General features: G+C 41.2%; 1 protein-coding gene across 7 annotated transcripts in view; it reads right to left on the bottom strand.

Annotated features, from left to right (window-relative positions):
* Window positions 1-17,814, bottom strand: part of LOC110740568 — a 107,735-nt gene that overhangs the window by 44,395 nt on the left and 45,526 nt on the right. For 6 of the 7 annotated variants that reach the window (XR_004178903.1, XR_004178906.1, XR_004178905.1 and 3 more), the window contains one exon: window positions 16,744-16,968. The exons of the other annotated variant lie outside the window; for it this stretch is intronic. Coding sequence is in view for 1 of the 6 variants with exons in the window: in XM_031656361.1 (XP_031512221.1) it covers window positions 16,922-16,968 (47 nt within the window). In the remaining 5 variants the exon portion in view is untranslated. Of the gene's footprint in view, window positions 1-16,743; window positions 16,969-17,814 lie in introns of those variants that run through there. 7 annotated transcript variants of the gene reach the window in all.

Genomic DNA, 17,814 nt, shown 5'->3' with positions numbered 1-17,814 from the left:
AAAAAAAAAAAAAAAAAAAAAAAAAAAAAAAAGAAAGTTAGAGGAAGGCAACTCTGTCCACCCAACAAAATAAATCACTTTAAAATAAACATATAGCCGGGCGCGGTGGCTCAAGCCAGTCATAGCCAGTGTAATCCCAGCACTTTGGGAGGCTGAGACGGGTGGATCACGAGGTCAGGAGATTGAGACCATCCTGGCTAACACGGTGAAACCCCATCTCTACTAAAAAATACAAAAAAAAAAAAAAACTAGCCGGGCGAGGTGGCGGGTGCCTGTAGTCCCAGCTACTCGGGTGGCTGAGGCAGGAGAATGGCGTAAACCTGAGAGGCGGAGCTCGCAGTGAGCTGAGATCTGGCCACTGCACTCCAGCCTGGGCCACAGAGCGAGACTCTGTCTCAAAAAAATAAATAAATAAAAAATAAAAAATAAAATAAACATATAATAAACAAAACAATCTTTAAAACTGTTAACAATACCCACTATGGGTACGAATAGTGCCCTATAGTTTCCTGCAGGCAACAGGTGGTAAATAGAAAATAGAGGAAAAAGATAGTAATTTTTCAATACAAGGACTGGAGGTTCAGAAAGGTAAAGACACTTGCAATCCACAATTATTAATTGAGGCCTGATTCAGTGGAAGGTGCTGTCCTGTGTGCTGGGGAGTCAGAGATGAGCAAGTCATCTTTGTCCCTACCATTAGTGACATAAGAAATGTACAAACAGAGAAATAGATACTCTCAACCACTAGTAGATAGTTAAGTTAGTACAGTCTTTGGGGGCACTATTGAAGAAAACTAAAAATGTATATAATTATAAATCTACCAAAGTGCATATATGATCTGTATGCTGAAAACTACAAAGTGCTGGTGAAATAAATCAAAGTCCTAAATAAATGGAGAGACATATTGTGTTCATGGACTCGAAGATTCAGCATAGTAAAGATGTCATTTATCTTCAAATCGATCTATAAACCTAACACAAATTCAACCAAAATCCCAGCAGGACTTTTTGTAGACAGATAAGCTGATTCAAAAATTCATAGAGAAAGACAATGAAACTAGAATAGTTAAAACAATTTTTTAAAAGAAGGAAGAAGTTGAGTAGTAACCTTACCTGATTTTAAGACTTCTAATAAAGCTACAGTAATCAAGACAGTATGGTATTTGTGGAGGAATAGACATATAGATCAATCAACTAGAATACAGAATTGTGAAGTAGACCCATACAAATATAGCAAATGGATTTTCAACAAATGTATAAAGACAATTCAATAGTACTCTAAATATCCATATGCAAAAAAGAACTTTAATTCATACCTCCCATTATATGCAAAACTTAGCTCAGAATGGATCACAGATCTAAATACAAAACATAAGACCATAAAACCTTTAGAATAAAACATAGCAGAAAATATGTATGTGCTGGGTTGAGCAAAGAGTTCCTAGATATGACACCAAAAGCATGATCCATAAAAAAAAAAGATAACTTGAACTTTATCAAAACTTAAAACATTTACTCTGCAAAAGGCATTGCTAAAAGATTGAAAAGGCACTCTATAGACTGGAAGAAAATCTTTGCAAGTGACATATCTGGCAAAGAAGTAGCATGAAGCATACATGAAGAACTTGTGAAACTCAACAACAAACCCAATTTTAAAATGGGCAAAAGACTAGAATGACACTTCATCAAAGATGTTCAATATCATTAGCCATAAGGGAAATACAATACCACAAGAAGATATCACTATATATCTATTATAACAGCTAATATTTTAAAAATACTGACAACACCAAGTACTGGTGATGATGCAGAGAAGCTAGACATGTGAAACATTACTGGTCAGAATGCAAAATGGCACATCCATTCTGCAAAATGGCACTTTCTTACAAACTTAAACTTATATTACCATACGGCCCAGTAATCTAACTCCTCTATACACACCCTAGAGAAATGAAAATTTATGCTCAGACAATTCTGAGCATAAATAAGCTGATTCAAAAGTTCATAGAGAAAGTGTGTATAGCCTCTCTATTCATAATCACCTCCAAACTAGAGGCAATCCCAATGCCATTCAGTGGATGAATGAACAAACATACTGTGGTTTATCCACACAATAAAGCATTACTCAGATAAAAATAAGTGAACTGCTACTGCATACAATAATTTAGATGAATCTCAGAAGTATTATGCTGAATGATAGAAGTCAGCCTCAAATATAACTATGATTTCTTTTATATGACACTTGAAAAGACAAAACTATACTGATGGAGAACAGATTTGTGTTTGACAAATGTTATAGATAGGAAAGGGTGTGACTAGCAAGGAATAGCAGAAGACAGGTTTTGAGGTTGGTGGAATTGTTCTATAACCTGATTGTGGTGGTGGTTACACAAATCTGTATATTTGTTAGAAGTCATAGAAGTATATAACTTTACATGTATGTATGTCATACATAGAATTCTATGAGAAAAAAGGTCAATTGTACTGTATGATAATTTTTTAAATAAAATTAAAATATGCATGTCATTAATGGATCTAGCCAATGATCATGAAAGAATGACGTTTTTTGTTTTTAGAAGTTCTATTGTATTTTTACTGAGCACTGTTGAAAGACACATCTAACACTTGTGAACCAGGTTTCCTCATCTATACAATGGGGATTCATTAAATGAGCTAATTCCCAGTGTTTATAGAGGGATAGTCACAGAGCTAGTACCCAACAAGTTGGTAATGACTGTTTTTGACCTCCCCTGGACGCCAGGTGCTGGAACTAGTTCAAAGAGCCATTGTTGGCTAACTGGTCTTCCCAGTCCCTATCTCTCAGCCTGAGGGCAGGGTTTAGTCAAAGATGGGTCTAAAATAGAAAGCATATTTCCTCCCTCCCCATAAACAAATTGTAAAAGAGTTCCTTTTCTTCAGTACTATTGAGCAAGCCGTTTGCTTTCTCCAAGTCTTAGTTTCTTCACCTGTACAATGGGGTAAATTAAGACTCAACAAAATTAAAGAGACCAAGTACCGGACATCCGGGAAGCCTCCAATAAATCTTGGTGGACCCTGTGCTTGCTCACTTCAGCCCCCTCCTTAGAGCTCCTGAGATCATCAGGGAAGCCTTGAGACCTGCCTGCCAAGGCAGAAGCCATGGCCTACCCTGGTCCAGCTCAGAGGACTGGTCTGGAACTTGCCCCACAAGTTCCTGGCTCAGACCTGTGCTGAACAGTCAGCTCCTGAAGGATGCTCCTGTGCCCAGAGAGATGCATGCTTTCTGCCCACCCATTCTCTTCCCCACCCCTCGCTTGTTACAGGAAAGTTGTACAGCTCATCAGAATCAGAGATTTCCCTTTCTGAATTTTATCGCCAGGGCTCTGGGGCCTTCTACAAGTATAACTCTAGTGCTTTGGGTAATTTAAACATGCTGCACTGCTTAACCTTTTCTTTTCTGCTGAGCACCTACAGATTTCGTTCTTATGAGTCAAAGAGAAGTTGGGTGGCCTATAACCGCAAACCTGTGTAGCCTCAGTATCTGGTGCAGGAGAGAGACATTTGTAAATCAAAGGGCGTGTCATTATCATCTTTTCCTGCAACGTGTGGTGGATCAGATGCCAATTCCCTTAAATGCCAAGCCTTCATTTCTGCTATGGGGTTTGTCAATCCCAGAACTCACAAACAAGAAATCACGTGCCCCAAAACAAACAAAATGCTCAGTCTACAGGGAACAGAAGTAGCTGATTTTTCTTCCCAACACATACAACTTTCACCCAATCTAAGACCTTTAAGAAAAAAAAAATTAACAAAATGTTTTCTTTTCCTGACCCACGTTGTGTGGGTTTTCTGGCAAACAGGAGGCAATCAGAGGTCAAATAATGCAAGTGGTTGAAAAATGATGGTGGGTGTGCACATGTCCGCATGTGCTTCCCGAAAGAGACAGCCGGCAGCCACCAAGGTACTTTCCACAGGGAGCTCTTCAGGAACTGTTAAAACCAGGATGCTTGGTTACTTTTTATGACCCCATTGGCTGTACTTAGATATGTAGATATGTATAGTTACCGTTGTCCTTCACAGCTGAAGACATGGCTGCTGACAACGTCATTTCCCATGCAGACAAATTGAAATATAGGTGATAATGTTGCCCTTTGGCGGCAGATCCTAGAGGTCCCTCCAGCTTCCCAGCTTGAGCAAGGCTGGGCCTACAGATGGGCTCTTGCATATTCTTCCAGCTCACAGCCCCTCTGGAGAGCATTTTCTTCCCTAAACCCTGTCTGCTTCCTCGGGCCACAGTAGGGCCTGGGTGTTTGCTTTTCCACCCACAGAAGGAGAAATAAAACCAAACGTTTAAGTTACGGGTAAATCAGGACCCCTTTACAACTGGGCATTTCTCTTCCGCCAAATACTTTCTCCCAGCAGTGCCTGCTGTTTACACAGAGAGAAGTAGGAGGGTGAGGGAAAGTGGGTTTGATTTGAATGATTTTTCGTTCTCCCCTCCCCCTACCCTTTTTGCATTTTTTAATATTCTCTTGCTTTCTCCCCTTCATGTTCTCTCTCTCCTTTAATGTTCTCTCTCTCCTTTCTCCCTTTTCTGTTTTGGTTTTTTTCTCTGTGGCCTGGGCTGGAGTGCAGTGGCCAGATCTCTCAGCTCACTGCAAGCTCCACCTCCTAGGTTTAGGCCATTCTCCTGCCTCAGCCTCCCGAGTAGCTGGGACTACAGGCGCCCGCCACCTCGCCCAGCTAGTTTTTTGTATTTTTTAGTAGAGATGGGGTTTCACCATGTTAGCCAGGATGGTCTCGATCTCCTGACCTCGTGATCCGCCCGTCTCGGCCTCCCAAAGTGCTGGGATTACAGGCTTGAGCCACCGCGCCCGGCCCTTTCTCCCTTTTCTTATGTGATGTCACCCTCCTAATTCTCCCTCCTCCACTCATGTATGTGGGTCCTGGTCTTTCTGCTTCCTCTGCAGCTTTGTCCCCATCCACAGCCCATAGTGTTACATGGACTCCTTTCTTTTTTTTCTTTTTTTTTTAAATTATACTTTAAGTTCTGAGTTACATATGCAGAATGTGCAGTTTCGTTACATAGGTATACACGTGCCATAGTGGTTTGCTGCACCCATCAACCTGTTACCTACATTAAGTATTTCTCATAATGTTATCCCTCCCCTAGCCCCCAACCTGTGGCAGGCCCCAGTGTGTGATGTTCCGCTCCCTGTGTCCATGTGTTCTTGTTGTTCAACTTCCACTTATGAGTGAGAACATGCAGTGTTTGGTTTTCTCATCTTTTGATAGTTTGCTGAGAATGATGGTTTCCAGCTTCATACATAAAATACTCTCTAAGAAATGAAAACCTGAGTGTATTACTCTCCTGGTACATGGTGGACCTCAACAGCTTCCTCCTAAGCCTCACCATAGGATCCAACAATTGGATCCCACTTCCTCCTACAGACTCAACTCCCCAGTGCTCCACTTGACACTCCATACTTCAGTAATACTACCTTTCCTGCCATGGACTTCCCAGTACCCCTCTGTGCACTGCCGTGTGCTGTGCCCTCAGCCTGGTACTGCCATCTGCCTCAAAAGGCTTTGTTACTTACTTACTGCGAAATACTGAACAAGTTACTCAAGGTACTCTTTTGCCTGGATTACTATTACTTGCCTTTTAAGTTGAAACTCAAGTGAGACTTCTCTGAACTCATTCTTTCCCCTTAATCTGGATTGGGACTTCTTTTTTTTTTTTCCTTTCACTAAAGCAGAGGTCAATGAACTGTGGCCTGTAGACCAAATTGGGCTACCATCTGCCTCTATAAAGAATGTTTTATTGAAACACAGACACACTCATTTGTTTGCCTTCTGTCTAGCTGCTTCATGCTATAACAGCAAAGTTTAGTTGTAACTGAGACCATATGTCTGGCAGTCCCTAAAGTATTTCCTCTCTGACGCTTTGCAGACAAAACGTGCCCACTCCCATTCTAAAGCACCATATCATAGCACACACTACATTATATGGAATCACTTTCTTTACACATCCACCCCTACACTAGATTATACCTTCTTGAGTTGAAAATCTCAGCCTATTCATTTCTTAGCAAAACATGGTGGTTAACAGTCTGAGTCTGAAGTCAGACTGTTAGAGTTGGTATTCTGGCTTTGTTAATTACTCGTTATGTGATGCTGAGCACGTTACTCAACCTTTCCTTTCCTGTTTCTTAATCAATTAAATGCAAATAGCAGTGATACCCACTTTATATGCTGATTATGAGTGTTAAATTAGTTAGATGTAAATTTCTTATTACCGTGCCTAATACTCAGAATGTACTGTATAACTATTAACCATTAATATTAATATCACTAGGCCCTAGCAGATAGTAGGTACTTAATGGATATGTTTGATATTGAACAATTCTATCTTGATTTATGCCTCTGTAAAATCAGCAAATTAGAAAACCATCTAGGGTCACACTCCAACTCTCAACCTGAAGACCATGTTATCATCGATTGCCACTCTCTTCATCTAAACTGTTCTTTTTATCTTTTTCTCTCACTTTCAAAGGCAATCAATTATCAAATCCTTTCAACACTACCTCCAAAACATATGCCAAATCATGTTACATCCCTCCATAGTCACTATTTCTGTAATCCAAGTTATCATCATCTTAGGCCTGGACAATCTTAGCAGCCTATGTCAGCAAGCTTTTGCTGTGTAACAAAACTTATTGTTTTAGAACAAAACCAATTATGTAGCTCACAATTTTGTGGGTCAGTAATTAGGGCTGGGCTCAGCTGGATGGTTCTTCTGGTCTCTGCTGGGCTCACTCATGTGGCTTCTGGGTAAGGCTGGGGCTGGGTGGTCTCAGATGGCCTCTGCTGAGATATCTCCTCTCTGCTCCACCTGGTTTCCCTTGCTGTAGCAGGTCAGCCCAGGCTTGTACACATGGTGATTGAGTCAGTTCCAAGAAGGCATACAAGGTCTCTTGAGTTCTACACTTGAGTATACTGTGACTTCTGCCCCATTCCATTGAAGAAAGAAAGTAACAAGGCAAGTAAAAATTCAAGCCATGGAGAAACAGACTCTATCTTTTGCCAAGAATGACTGAAAAGTCACTCTGTAAGCCACACAGAGACTGGAAGAAGAATAATCATGCCCTTTTGTGCAAATTATTGACCACAGCCTCCTCACTGGTCTCCCGGTTGTACCTTTACTGTTGCTTCACTCCAGGGTCTGCACAAAAACCAGAGTGACCTTTTAAAAATGTAAATAGATTAGATTACCCCTCTGCCTAAAACCCTCCATGGCTTCCCATTGCTTTCAGAATAAGACACAGATTCCCTATTGTGACATTACAAGGTGCATGCTCTGTCTTCTCTCCATTCATTCTGCTTGTTCACTCTGTTCATCCTCCCTGCAGCTTCCTCTGCTCCTCCAATAGGTCCACTTTGCTCAGGCTTTGGGTCTAAGGCCTTGGTTGGGGAGATGGTGGTGACTTCCTTCACACCTGCCTGACTGCCTCCTTCTTGTCCTTTGGGTTTTGACTTAAACTCAAGTCAGAGATGACCACCCAACTAAAAGGAGCCCCATCACCTTACATCATTTTCTTTATAGCATTATTATATTATCTTATATGTTCTTGTATATCTGTTCATTGTTTCTCTTTCCCCACTTAAAATGGAAGTGCCATGAGAATAAGGACCCCCTCTGTCTTGTTCATTGTCTCAGGGTCTAAAATGCTTCCCAATTCATAGTAAGTTCTCAATAAAGATTTGTATAAAGGGTGAATTTACTGAGTCATACCATATGTCAGGCTCTGAGTTAAGCACTTTATTCTTATTATCTCATGTAATCTATGCAGGAACCATGAAAGGTAAACATTTTCATCCCAATTTACCATTGGAGAAATCAAAACTCAGAGAAGTTGATGTTCTTTTTAAACCATAAGTCATTATTAGCAGTGACTGTTCATTCTTCTCTGTTGCTTTACACTTCTTGTGGTGTCTTTTTCTGTGTCATTTATTTGTTCTGTTCCATTTTGTACCTTAGTACACAAAATTGAGTTAAACCTAACATTTGGTGCACTATACTATTTCTTTGGGGTGTTCACATGCCTATTACTATAAGAAGTTAGTCTCATGTAAGTAGCAATATTGTCTATATACTATTGACTCAATATCTTCCACCACCTCCAGTCTCTAGGTTGAGGCTGTCTGTGACACTTTGTCATATGACATGTACTGGTGGGATGAGGTGGATCTTAGGAAACCTCTGACTCTTAGAGAGGTAAGACTCACTGGAGATCATATCATCAGTCTCCTTCACACTACAAATGGAGAAGAAGAAGGCAAGAAATGGGCAATAATGTACCCAAAGCTAGCCAGTGACTTCTGCCACTTACCAGCAGATTACACCAAAAGCCAGATCTTTTATGGATGGTGAGTCTTGCCATTCTTTCATTTTACTTTCCAAGCAAGCAGAGGCAACCAGAGGACCAATGGCCAATACTGAGGTACCCTAAGCAGTCTGCTTTAATCCTCTCCCTCCACCCAGCAGAAATTATCCGTTTCCTTGAAATTCCTTCTGATGACTAATAGCAGACACCTCTATGTCACCAAAGTATTTTAAAGCTAATGGGTCCAAGTTAACTTTCCATCCAAAAGAGAATACCACCATTGCATGTTAAATGCATTCAACACAACCATCTCTTATGGACCCTAAATCACAGTGTGGCCTTGTGATTCCTTGCCAGGTATCCATGGTGCCCACATCTCTTGGATCCATCCCTTTCTCTCTACCCCACTATCACCATCCTTATCGTGATGCCACCATCTTAAATCTGGACTCAATGGTCACTCCTCACCCACTTGGCTCCCCTTGTGGCTCCCACTCCCCACAAGCAGGCAGAGCATTTCTATCTTGCCTCTGTTCACAGCCTTTCAGTGGCTTTCTACTCCGAGAATAAAAGTAAAATGTCTCGGTGTAGCCCTGAAACCCCCGGTGGGCTGGTTCCTCTCTCTACATTGCAGCCACACTTCTCACCACCTTCCCCTTCACTGTCTGCTCTCAGGCCACTGGAACCTGTCTTCAATCTTCACATCTGCTGCCTCCCCCCAACACAGGCCTCTACCCTTGCTGTAGCTTCTATGTGGAATCACCATCTTGACCACCGAACCTTCCCCTGGCTCCCATCACCTAAAAATCTCCTATCCACCTGCTGCTCCCAGCATGTATCACCGACTCAAGGACATCTCCCCTGAATCTCTGACTGGGTCAGTCTCCCTAGTACACCTGTACATTATGTGATACAGCCTCTCCTGTGGTGATGTATTTATGTGATGATGATTACTGGCATTTCGTCTGTCTCCTCCTTCAGGCTGTAAGCAGTGTGAAGGAAGTGGCCATGGACTGTTTGCTTCTCACTCTTCTTCTAGAGCCTGACACTCTACCTGGTGCACATGAGAAGTTTAATCAGTATTTACTGAATGAATAAATAAATGGCACTCTTGTTTGGGGTTTTCCAATCACTGTAATCTGTTGTTCGGCATGAATGACAGATTCATAGGCCAATCAGAGTGAGAAAAATGGATAGGTCAGGTCCCAGGAGAAACACAGTAACTCTCAGTGTCCATCAAGTCTCATCAAGGGTCCAGGGTTGCTTACTCTCTGTGTTATTACTGAGCTTCAGTTTCAATATCTGTGAAAGAGGGATAATAATAGCAACCACATTAATAATAGTCATCATAATATTCATTCAGTAAGACCTTAGGAGAACTACATGATTGTGTGCCTGGCAGATAGCAAGTGCTCCAAAGTGCTAGCCATTGTGGTTACTATGAGAATGTATCAAGATAGCTGTAGCAAAGGATCCTTTTTCTTAATAAGCAGAGAGCCCTATGGAAACCTTTTCTCTAAATACTGGTAAAATCCTCCTAAAGTTCAGAGTAAATGACAGTCATGCACTTATGTCACCTTGGAATCCTGACTCCATGCTTATTCAGGATTCCACCTTCCTTGTGGTCTGACTCTCCTCGCCCTTGTCTCTGCCCCTCTCCTGGCCACATTCCCCCTCTTCTAGCCAGGTTCCCCACCTCTCAGGTACTTGCTTAGCAACTGAATCTGTCTAGCTAATGGGGGTTGGAGACGAGCCTTCAGAATCATTCCACAGAGTCTCATCTTCCCCATTCTCCTTCTTCCTCACTGCCCACGCCACTACCAATTAGGCACATCCTTTCCTGAAGGCTCTCAACTCCCCAGGAGTAGGACAGAAATAGCCCCCTTGCTTCAAAATGTGGAGCAGCATTTCCACCTCCACCAAAGACACACAGCTACACTCTTCTTCATTTTCCCTCCTTCCTTTCCACCAGCCTGCACCATTTCACCTTGACATCATTCATTCCTTTCTGCTGCTTTGAACTTCAGAATTCTACATCAATGTGGAAAAGGCATGTGGGTAACAAGTGACTTCTCAAGGGACCTCAGTTTGCTTATCTGCAACACAGGCTGCTAGAAAAACTGATCTGGCTCTTCACACCGTATTCATGAGAAAGAAGTAAGATAATGTTTGGCACATAGTAGATGTTCAGAAAACGTTGACTCCCATTGCTTTTACTTTGTGCATATTTTCTAAATCGTAATTTACTAATTAAGCCTGACAAAGGAACAGAATATTTGAAGTCAGGGCTCATCTGCAGAATCTGTCCAGATGTCAACCACCTATGGTTCTAGCAGGAAAGAGGATGTGGAGTGGCATCCATCCCATGACACAGTGCTGAGCCACGCTCCCTACCTCCTCCCCTTTCACCCAGCTTTAGGAAAATCCTGTGATGAGATTACAGTCTTCCCAAGGACAGGAACCTTGTCATGCTCAACTTTGTACCTGGCCCAGTGCCTGACAGGTACCCAGCACTCCAAAGAATATTTTTGCAAGACCAGCCCAAGGTTGACTGGTACCTCCACAGTTTGCTAGAATGGATCATGACCCTCATTTCAGACTTTGCAACTAGGCTGTGTGGCTGTCTCCCAGGACAGAGACGAATTCCTTCGGTCTTTGCTACATCCTTGGTGAGGAATAACAAGGAGCGTCTGACAGAACATTTACAGTCTGTGGTATAGAAGCCTACTAATATTAACTACATAACACACACCATAGCCTCCTCATTACAGGATAGGCATTCAGTAATTCCCAATATGCCCTTTTATTTTGTTGTATTAAAATCTGACTTTTAAAAGGCCACCTCTGGGTGAATTTCTAAATAGGTGTCTTAACAGTGTGGAACAAACCACCTAGAGGTAAGATTTTGGTAGCAAGAATGGGCCACATCAGTCACCAGAACTACCTTAATCAAGTTCAGCATTTACTACATGTTAGACTTAACCAAGAATCACACTTCCAGCAAACATTAAAATGGTGAATTTAATAAACCAGACCTTCTCCTTCTCACTAACATAATCTGTTCCTTGCTGCCTGCCTCTGCCACTATCTTGCCAGCCTCCGTACACTGTTTAGTAATTTGCCAACTGCACATAGAAACTGACCAGCTAAAAAGTTTCATTTGCAGCAGAGATGCTTTCCTTTGGTATTTAGTTCTGCCGCCTGCCCTCCATACACACCTACCTCTTACCTTCTAAAGTTCACAAGGCTTTCAAAGTACCCATTTCCACATCCATCTGGTATTTACCAAAGCAAACCAGAGCACTTCACAGCCACAAATTAAAGAAATTATAGTGGGCTCCTCAAAATTCCCATTAATGTGCACCAAAAAGAAGTTCATTAAAACAATGTAATATCCTTAATGCAACTAATGTGCTTCCTCCTATTCTAACAAGTTCATGAATAATAGATGAAGGGAGCTTCATCTGTTTTAATTAATTTGGTCTTGAAATTAATTCAATTCAGTACAAAATTAGCAAGCAATTAAGCCTCATTGGCCCAACTGGACAAAAATATGCCCATACGTCACTGGCTAGAGAAGCAAACTAGAAATGGACAAGAACCACAGTCCATTCTCCCAAACCAGAACTTCCAATAGGAGCATCACCAATCCCCATGAGGCCACAACTTGGTCCCTTTTCCAGATCTCATAATTAAATTTCTGCTTCATCACTAGGAATTTCAGTGTTTATATGTTGGGAAATTCTTGAGGGAGGTTCCAAATGCATAGCAAGATTGCTTTTGTTTTTGTTCTGTTTCTGAAACTTCCAAACAATTTATGAGAATTTGCTATGCATTAAGGCATAGAATCTAATAGCAATTATCAACTGCAATACTTCGGCACTTGCAATAAACACTTTGGCCTAAGAAATTATCACAGATTGCTATGTACATGAGTGTAGCAGATTCTTGGTTCCATTATCTACTTGGCAATTACATATAGTGTTATAATAACAGTTTATCTTAAAATAGTGCACTTCTTCTTCAGATCTTGGCGTGCTTAATGAGTACTTTTTTCTTAACCCTCACAATGCCCTTTAGAATTGGGAAGATATAAATATCATTAAAATTACTTTCAAAACAAAGATACTAGGGTTCCAAGACAGAGATGGACAATCACAGCATTCTAAGAGCTTCAAAAGACATTAACTCCAACCATCTATCCTGTGCTTGAATTCTACTTGCCTTTTCTTGAATACTTCCAGCAATGGGGAACTCATTAACGTATGAAGCTACCCATTCCATCTCTAGAGAATGTGATTGTTAAATTGATCTGGAATTTATCTTCAGTAGATAATGACTTTTTAAACCCCAAACAAGTCTGATTCATCCTACACATGGCATCTACTCTCCATGTTTAGCCACCTTCTTCACATCAACTTCTCCTTATGATATGGCTCTGAACCCTTCAATATTCTGATCATTCTCCTTGTAATCAACTTCAAGGGACAATGCAATGTAGTAGTAGGAAGTCAGTTTGATAGACAGGCAAACCTGGAGTTGAGTTCTGGGAGTATAATTTCAAGGCTGTCTGTGAATGGGCTACATGCTTATGCCTTTGAACCTCAACATCCTCATCTATAGAATATGGATAAAATCTCCACTTTGTAAGATTATTGTGATGATTGATGGACCTAATAGATAAAGAACACTTATTATAGAGTCCAGCACAATTGAATTTTCGGTAAACGGTAACCAAATAATAATTTTAGCTAATTTCTACATAGCTCATATTAAGCACTTTATACATCAACTCATTGCCACTTCACAAGAAACCATGACATTGTTGTTATTCCTATTTTATAGATGAGGCAACTGATGTACAGAGAAATTAAGGAACTTGCCCAAGGTTACAGTCACTAGGAAACAGAACTAGGACTTGAACCTAGACAGTCTAGCTCCAGAGTCTATATTTGGCAGCCATGTATCTTAAACTGTGGTCCCTAAAATAGAATGCTTTTCAGGTGTTGTCTGATCTAAGCCGATATGGTTTGGCTGTGTCCCCACACAAATCTCATCTTGAATTGTAGTTTCCATAATCCTCATGTGTTGTAAGAGGGACCCAGTGGAGGTAATTGAATCATAAGGGGCTGTCCCACCCCTGCCCCCGCTTTTGCTCAGGATTTCTCCTTGCTACCACTATGTGAAGAAGGATGTGTTTTCTCCCTCTTCCACCATGATTGTAAGTTTTCTGAGGCCTCCCCAGCCCTGCGGAACTCTGAGTCAATTAAGCCTCTTTCCTTTATAAATTACCGAGTCTCAGGTATGCTTTTATTAGCAGGGGGAGAACGGACTACTACATAAACTCAATAGCAATCAGGATCCTGGCCTTCTCCCAGTGGTGAGCAATGTTACCCTAGTTTTCCTCGTGTGGGCTTTCATCCATTTAGATGCTCCTCCCTCTGTGATGTTTTCACTGTGACGAGTTGCTCAGCTTTGACTCTCCAATCCTTTGTTTATTCAGCTGCTTTGTAAATCCAAGTATAAAACTTAACAATTAGCATTTTAAAATGCCTTCTTGTTAAATTTGATGAAAATTCTAAGCTGCTGACATCTTCTGGGATCCTGACTCTCTCATTCAACACATTTTCTTCACTCCCAGATCCAGGTCTTTCACACGTTTGATGAAAGTGCCTCCCTTAACCTCATCCCAGGCACTGATTAAAATATTGAGTCAGACAGGGCACCATGCCATTAGAGTCCTCTCTCCAAGATGGCATTGATCTATTAATCAGCACCCTCTCGGTAGGGCTTAGTCCTGTACAAAAATAGAACATGTGTCACCTTCCCTTTAAGACCGTGGCTTAAATGGGAAGGAAAGTAAATTGGTAATCTCCAAGAACATTTCCAAGTCTAACACTTCAGAAAAATTCCAGGGTGTACTAGGTTCTCCATGGTCTGGACTTTGTATCCCTCAGAAGTCTTAAATCCCACCATTCCCATTTCACATGTAACTCGCCAGCTGCCCACAAAACTTATACGGTGCCTTGATCATAATCTCTGCTCCTTCCCACCACCATGATTGTGTCCCTGCTGCTGCTACTGTCCTCATTTGTCCAGCTGATGACATTCTAGTTATTCTTCAAAAACAACTCAGATCAACAAATGGTTCTGGAACAAATGATCATCCATATGCAAAAGAAGAACTTTGATTCATACCTCATACCATATGAAAAGATGAAATCAGAATGAATCACAAACCTAAATGTGAAATACATAAATTCTAGAAGAAAATATAGACAAAACATCTTTGTGACCTTGGGTTAAGGAAAGGTTTCTTAGCTACGACACCGAAAGCATGATCCATTTTAAAAATTGATCAATTAAAGTTTATCAAAATTAATAATATTTATTTTCAAAAGACACTCTTAGGAGAATGAAAAGACAAACTACAGACTGGGGGAATATATTTTAAAACGACATATCACCATGATGGGCAAATCCACGGAGAACAAAAGTGAATTAGTGGCTGCCAGAGGTTGAGGGGAAGGGAGAATGGGGAGTAACTTTTAGCAAACATGGAGTTTTTTGGTGGGGGATGATGAAAATGTTCTGGAATTTGTGGTGATGATTGCACACATTGTGAAATGCTAAAACTGATGAACAGTATATTTTTAAATAGTAAAGTTTATGTTGTATGAATTATATCTCAATTTTTAAGCTGTTTAAACTTATCAGTGGTTACCTGTAGCACTCAAACAAAATCTAATCTCCTTACCTTACAAGGTTCTATTTTTTTTTTTCCAAAAAAAAGGACAGATAAACTCTTTAGTCCCACTCTCAAGTCAGTTTCTCTCACATTCATTAAATATATATGTTCTTCTATGTATTATGCATTGTTCTAGGCACTTGGGATTGAATAAAACAGATGAAGAACTCAGCCCCTGTGAGTTTACATTCTAACAGAGGAAACATACATTCTCAGGAAATGGCAAACACTGGACTCATACCTGACGGGTCTCTTTCTCTCAGACCCCATCATTATGCCTTGTCAATTTAACCTTCAAAATATATCTGGAATTTAATCACTGCTCACCAGCTTCACTGCAATGGCCCTGGTCTAAGCCACCATCTTTCTCTCCTGGATTATCACAGGAGCTTTCTAAATGCTCACCCTGCTTCTACCTTCCCAGCTTTCAGAGTTTTCTACAAATATCACCCAGAATTATCCTTTTAAAGCATAAGTCAGATCATGATGCATCTCTTCCCACAACCCCCCAATGGCTCCCTTTCTCACTCAAAGAGAGAGAACCTTATCATAATGCCTGTCAAGGCCCAATCTGATCCCCAGCTCCCTTCCACAACCTCTCTCCCCCTCACTCCCTCTGCTTCAGCTGTGCTGGACTTCTTGCTGAGTATCAAGTAGATCAGGCAAGGATTCTGCCTCAGGACATTTGCACTTGATGCCCCTGTGCCTGGAATTCTTTTCTCCTGGATATCCACATGATTTGCAACTTCATTTCTTTCAGGTTTTTGTCCAAACATTACCTTATTACTGTGACCTCCCCTGGCCATTCTATATAAACTGGGAATTCATCTGCCCAGTTTCTTGGGGGTTCACTCTATCCTCTGACCGATTGTGTTTTTCTCCACAGTATTTATCTCTACCTGCAAAGTATTGATTGGTAAATTGATGCTCTTGGAGAGCAGATATCTGTCTGTTTTTCACAGCTATATGCCTGGTGCCTAAAATAGTGCTAGCATATGAGAGCATTTTACAAATACATGTTAAATAAATGAATGAATTGTTTTGCGATGACAGGATATTTCTTTCTGCCTCTAGGGACTCACAGACACCAGAGCTGGGTTATAGGTATTCAAGTAACCCAGCATGTACCAGCCTCATAATAACACCTGCCATTTATTGAGGTGTTCTTTCACTGGTCTTCATTCATCACGGCTTGCATAAAAATACCAAAGAAGCTCAGAAAATCAAAGGCAGAGTCAAAGGGTCTCAGAGGCTGGAACTGGGTGGCAGTTTAAATTCCAACTCTTGTACTTGCCAGTTCTGTTGCCTCAAGTGAGCCACTGAGTCGCAGTTTCCTCATCCATAAAGCAGATATAATATGTGCACATTTTGGAGTTGTTATGAAGATTGGAGATGATGCTTTCTTTTTTGTTTTTTGTTTTGTTTTTTGAGACAAAACCTTGCTTTGTCATTCAGACTGGAGTGCGGTGGTGAAAGCTCAGCTCACTGCAACCTCTGCCTCCTGTGTTCAAGCGATTGTCATGCCTCAGCCTCTGGAGTAGCTGGCATTACAGGCGCCCGCCACCACACCCAGCTAATTTTTGTATTTTTAGTAGATATGGGTTTTGCCATGTTGGTCAGACAGGTCTGGAACTTCTGACCTCAAGTGATCTGCCCACTTTGGCCTCCCAAAGTGCTCGGATTACAGGTGCGAGCCACCACGCCCAACCTGGAGATGATGCTTTCTGAGCACGAAGCACAGTGCCCAGTATCACGGCAGCCATGATTAAGAGGAGCTCAACGAGGAGGTGATGGTGGAGACCGCATGTCAGGTTGATGGAATCACCAGGATGGAGCATCCTCCACAGCACAAGCCTAGTAAAGGGAATGGCAAGTTGCAGACACAGCAGTGAGACCCAGACAGGACCCAAGATGGAGACAGGGCTTAAAAGATTTGGTATCAGTTCCAAGCACTCAGCCCCTGCGTGCAGAAGTAAGAGGGCCCAGAATGAGGCTAAATATAATACATTGAAGATCCAAGGACCTACTATACAGCCAGAAACACATAATATCTAACACATGGGAATGAATCTATTGGTATTTGGAAGACAAACTCAGACACCAGATTCCTATCAATATACATTTATAGACACATAGATAGAGACATAGGTATAAGTTTAGATAGATATGTCATCTTTCATTCTTCTTTGGAAAGTGAATGGCCAAAAACAAAAAGGACCTTTTCGCCAGGACTTCCAAAAAGGTTGTTCTCAGAGTGAAGTCACTGAAAATCCAGCCCAGGTTTTCATCAAGCCCTCCGGCCCTAGGAAGTAGAATCAGTGATGTGGTGGCTTCCAGGGAGAATGGATGTTTTTAATAAAGGGGCAAGCTCTTTCCTTTTGTGGGAAGTTAAAATATATTCATTATCAGCTTTGAAGTTCAGACAGAGTCAGCAAAGATAGTATTTATAAGCAAGGGAAGTTTATCAGAGACTAGAAACCCTGCTTTTCCTAATGATTGAGTAGCAAACAATGGTATGAGCTTATCTTTAGGGCTCCACAAAGAAAGTTGAACTCCACTTCTCTATTCCCATTTCTAGAGAAAGCCTGGCATTATTGTCCTTCCATGGCGGGATTTTTCCTAAGTAAAATGTTTCCTAAGTAAAAGCTGTACTTCTTGTTACAGGCCCACAATAAAATAATAATAATAGAGAAATACTCT

Source organism: Papio anubis, chromosome 16 (assembly GCF_008728515.1).
Source record: "Papio anubis isolate 15944 chromosome 16, Panubis1.0, whole genome shotgun sequence".
Classification (NCBI taxonomy): domain Eukaryota; kingdom Metazoa; phylum Chordata; class Mammalia; order Primates; family Cercopithecidae; genus Papio; species Papio anubis.
This window is presented reverse-complemented; position numbering and strand designations above follow the sequence as displayed.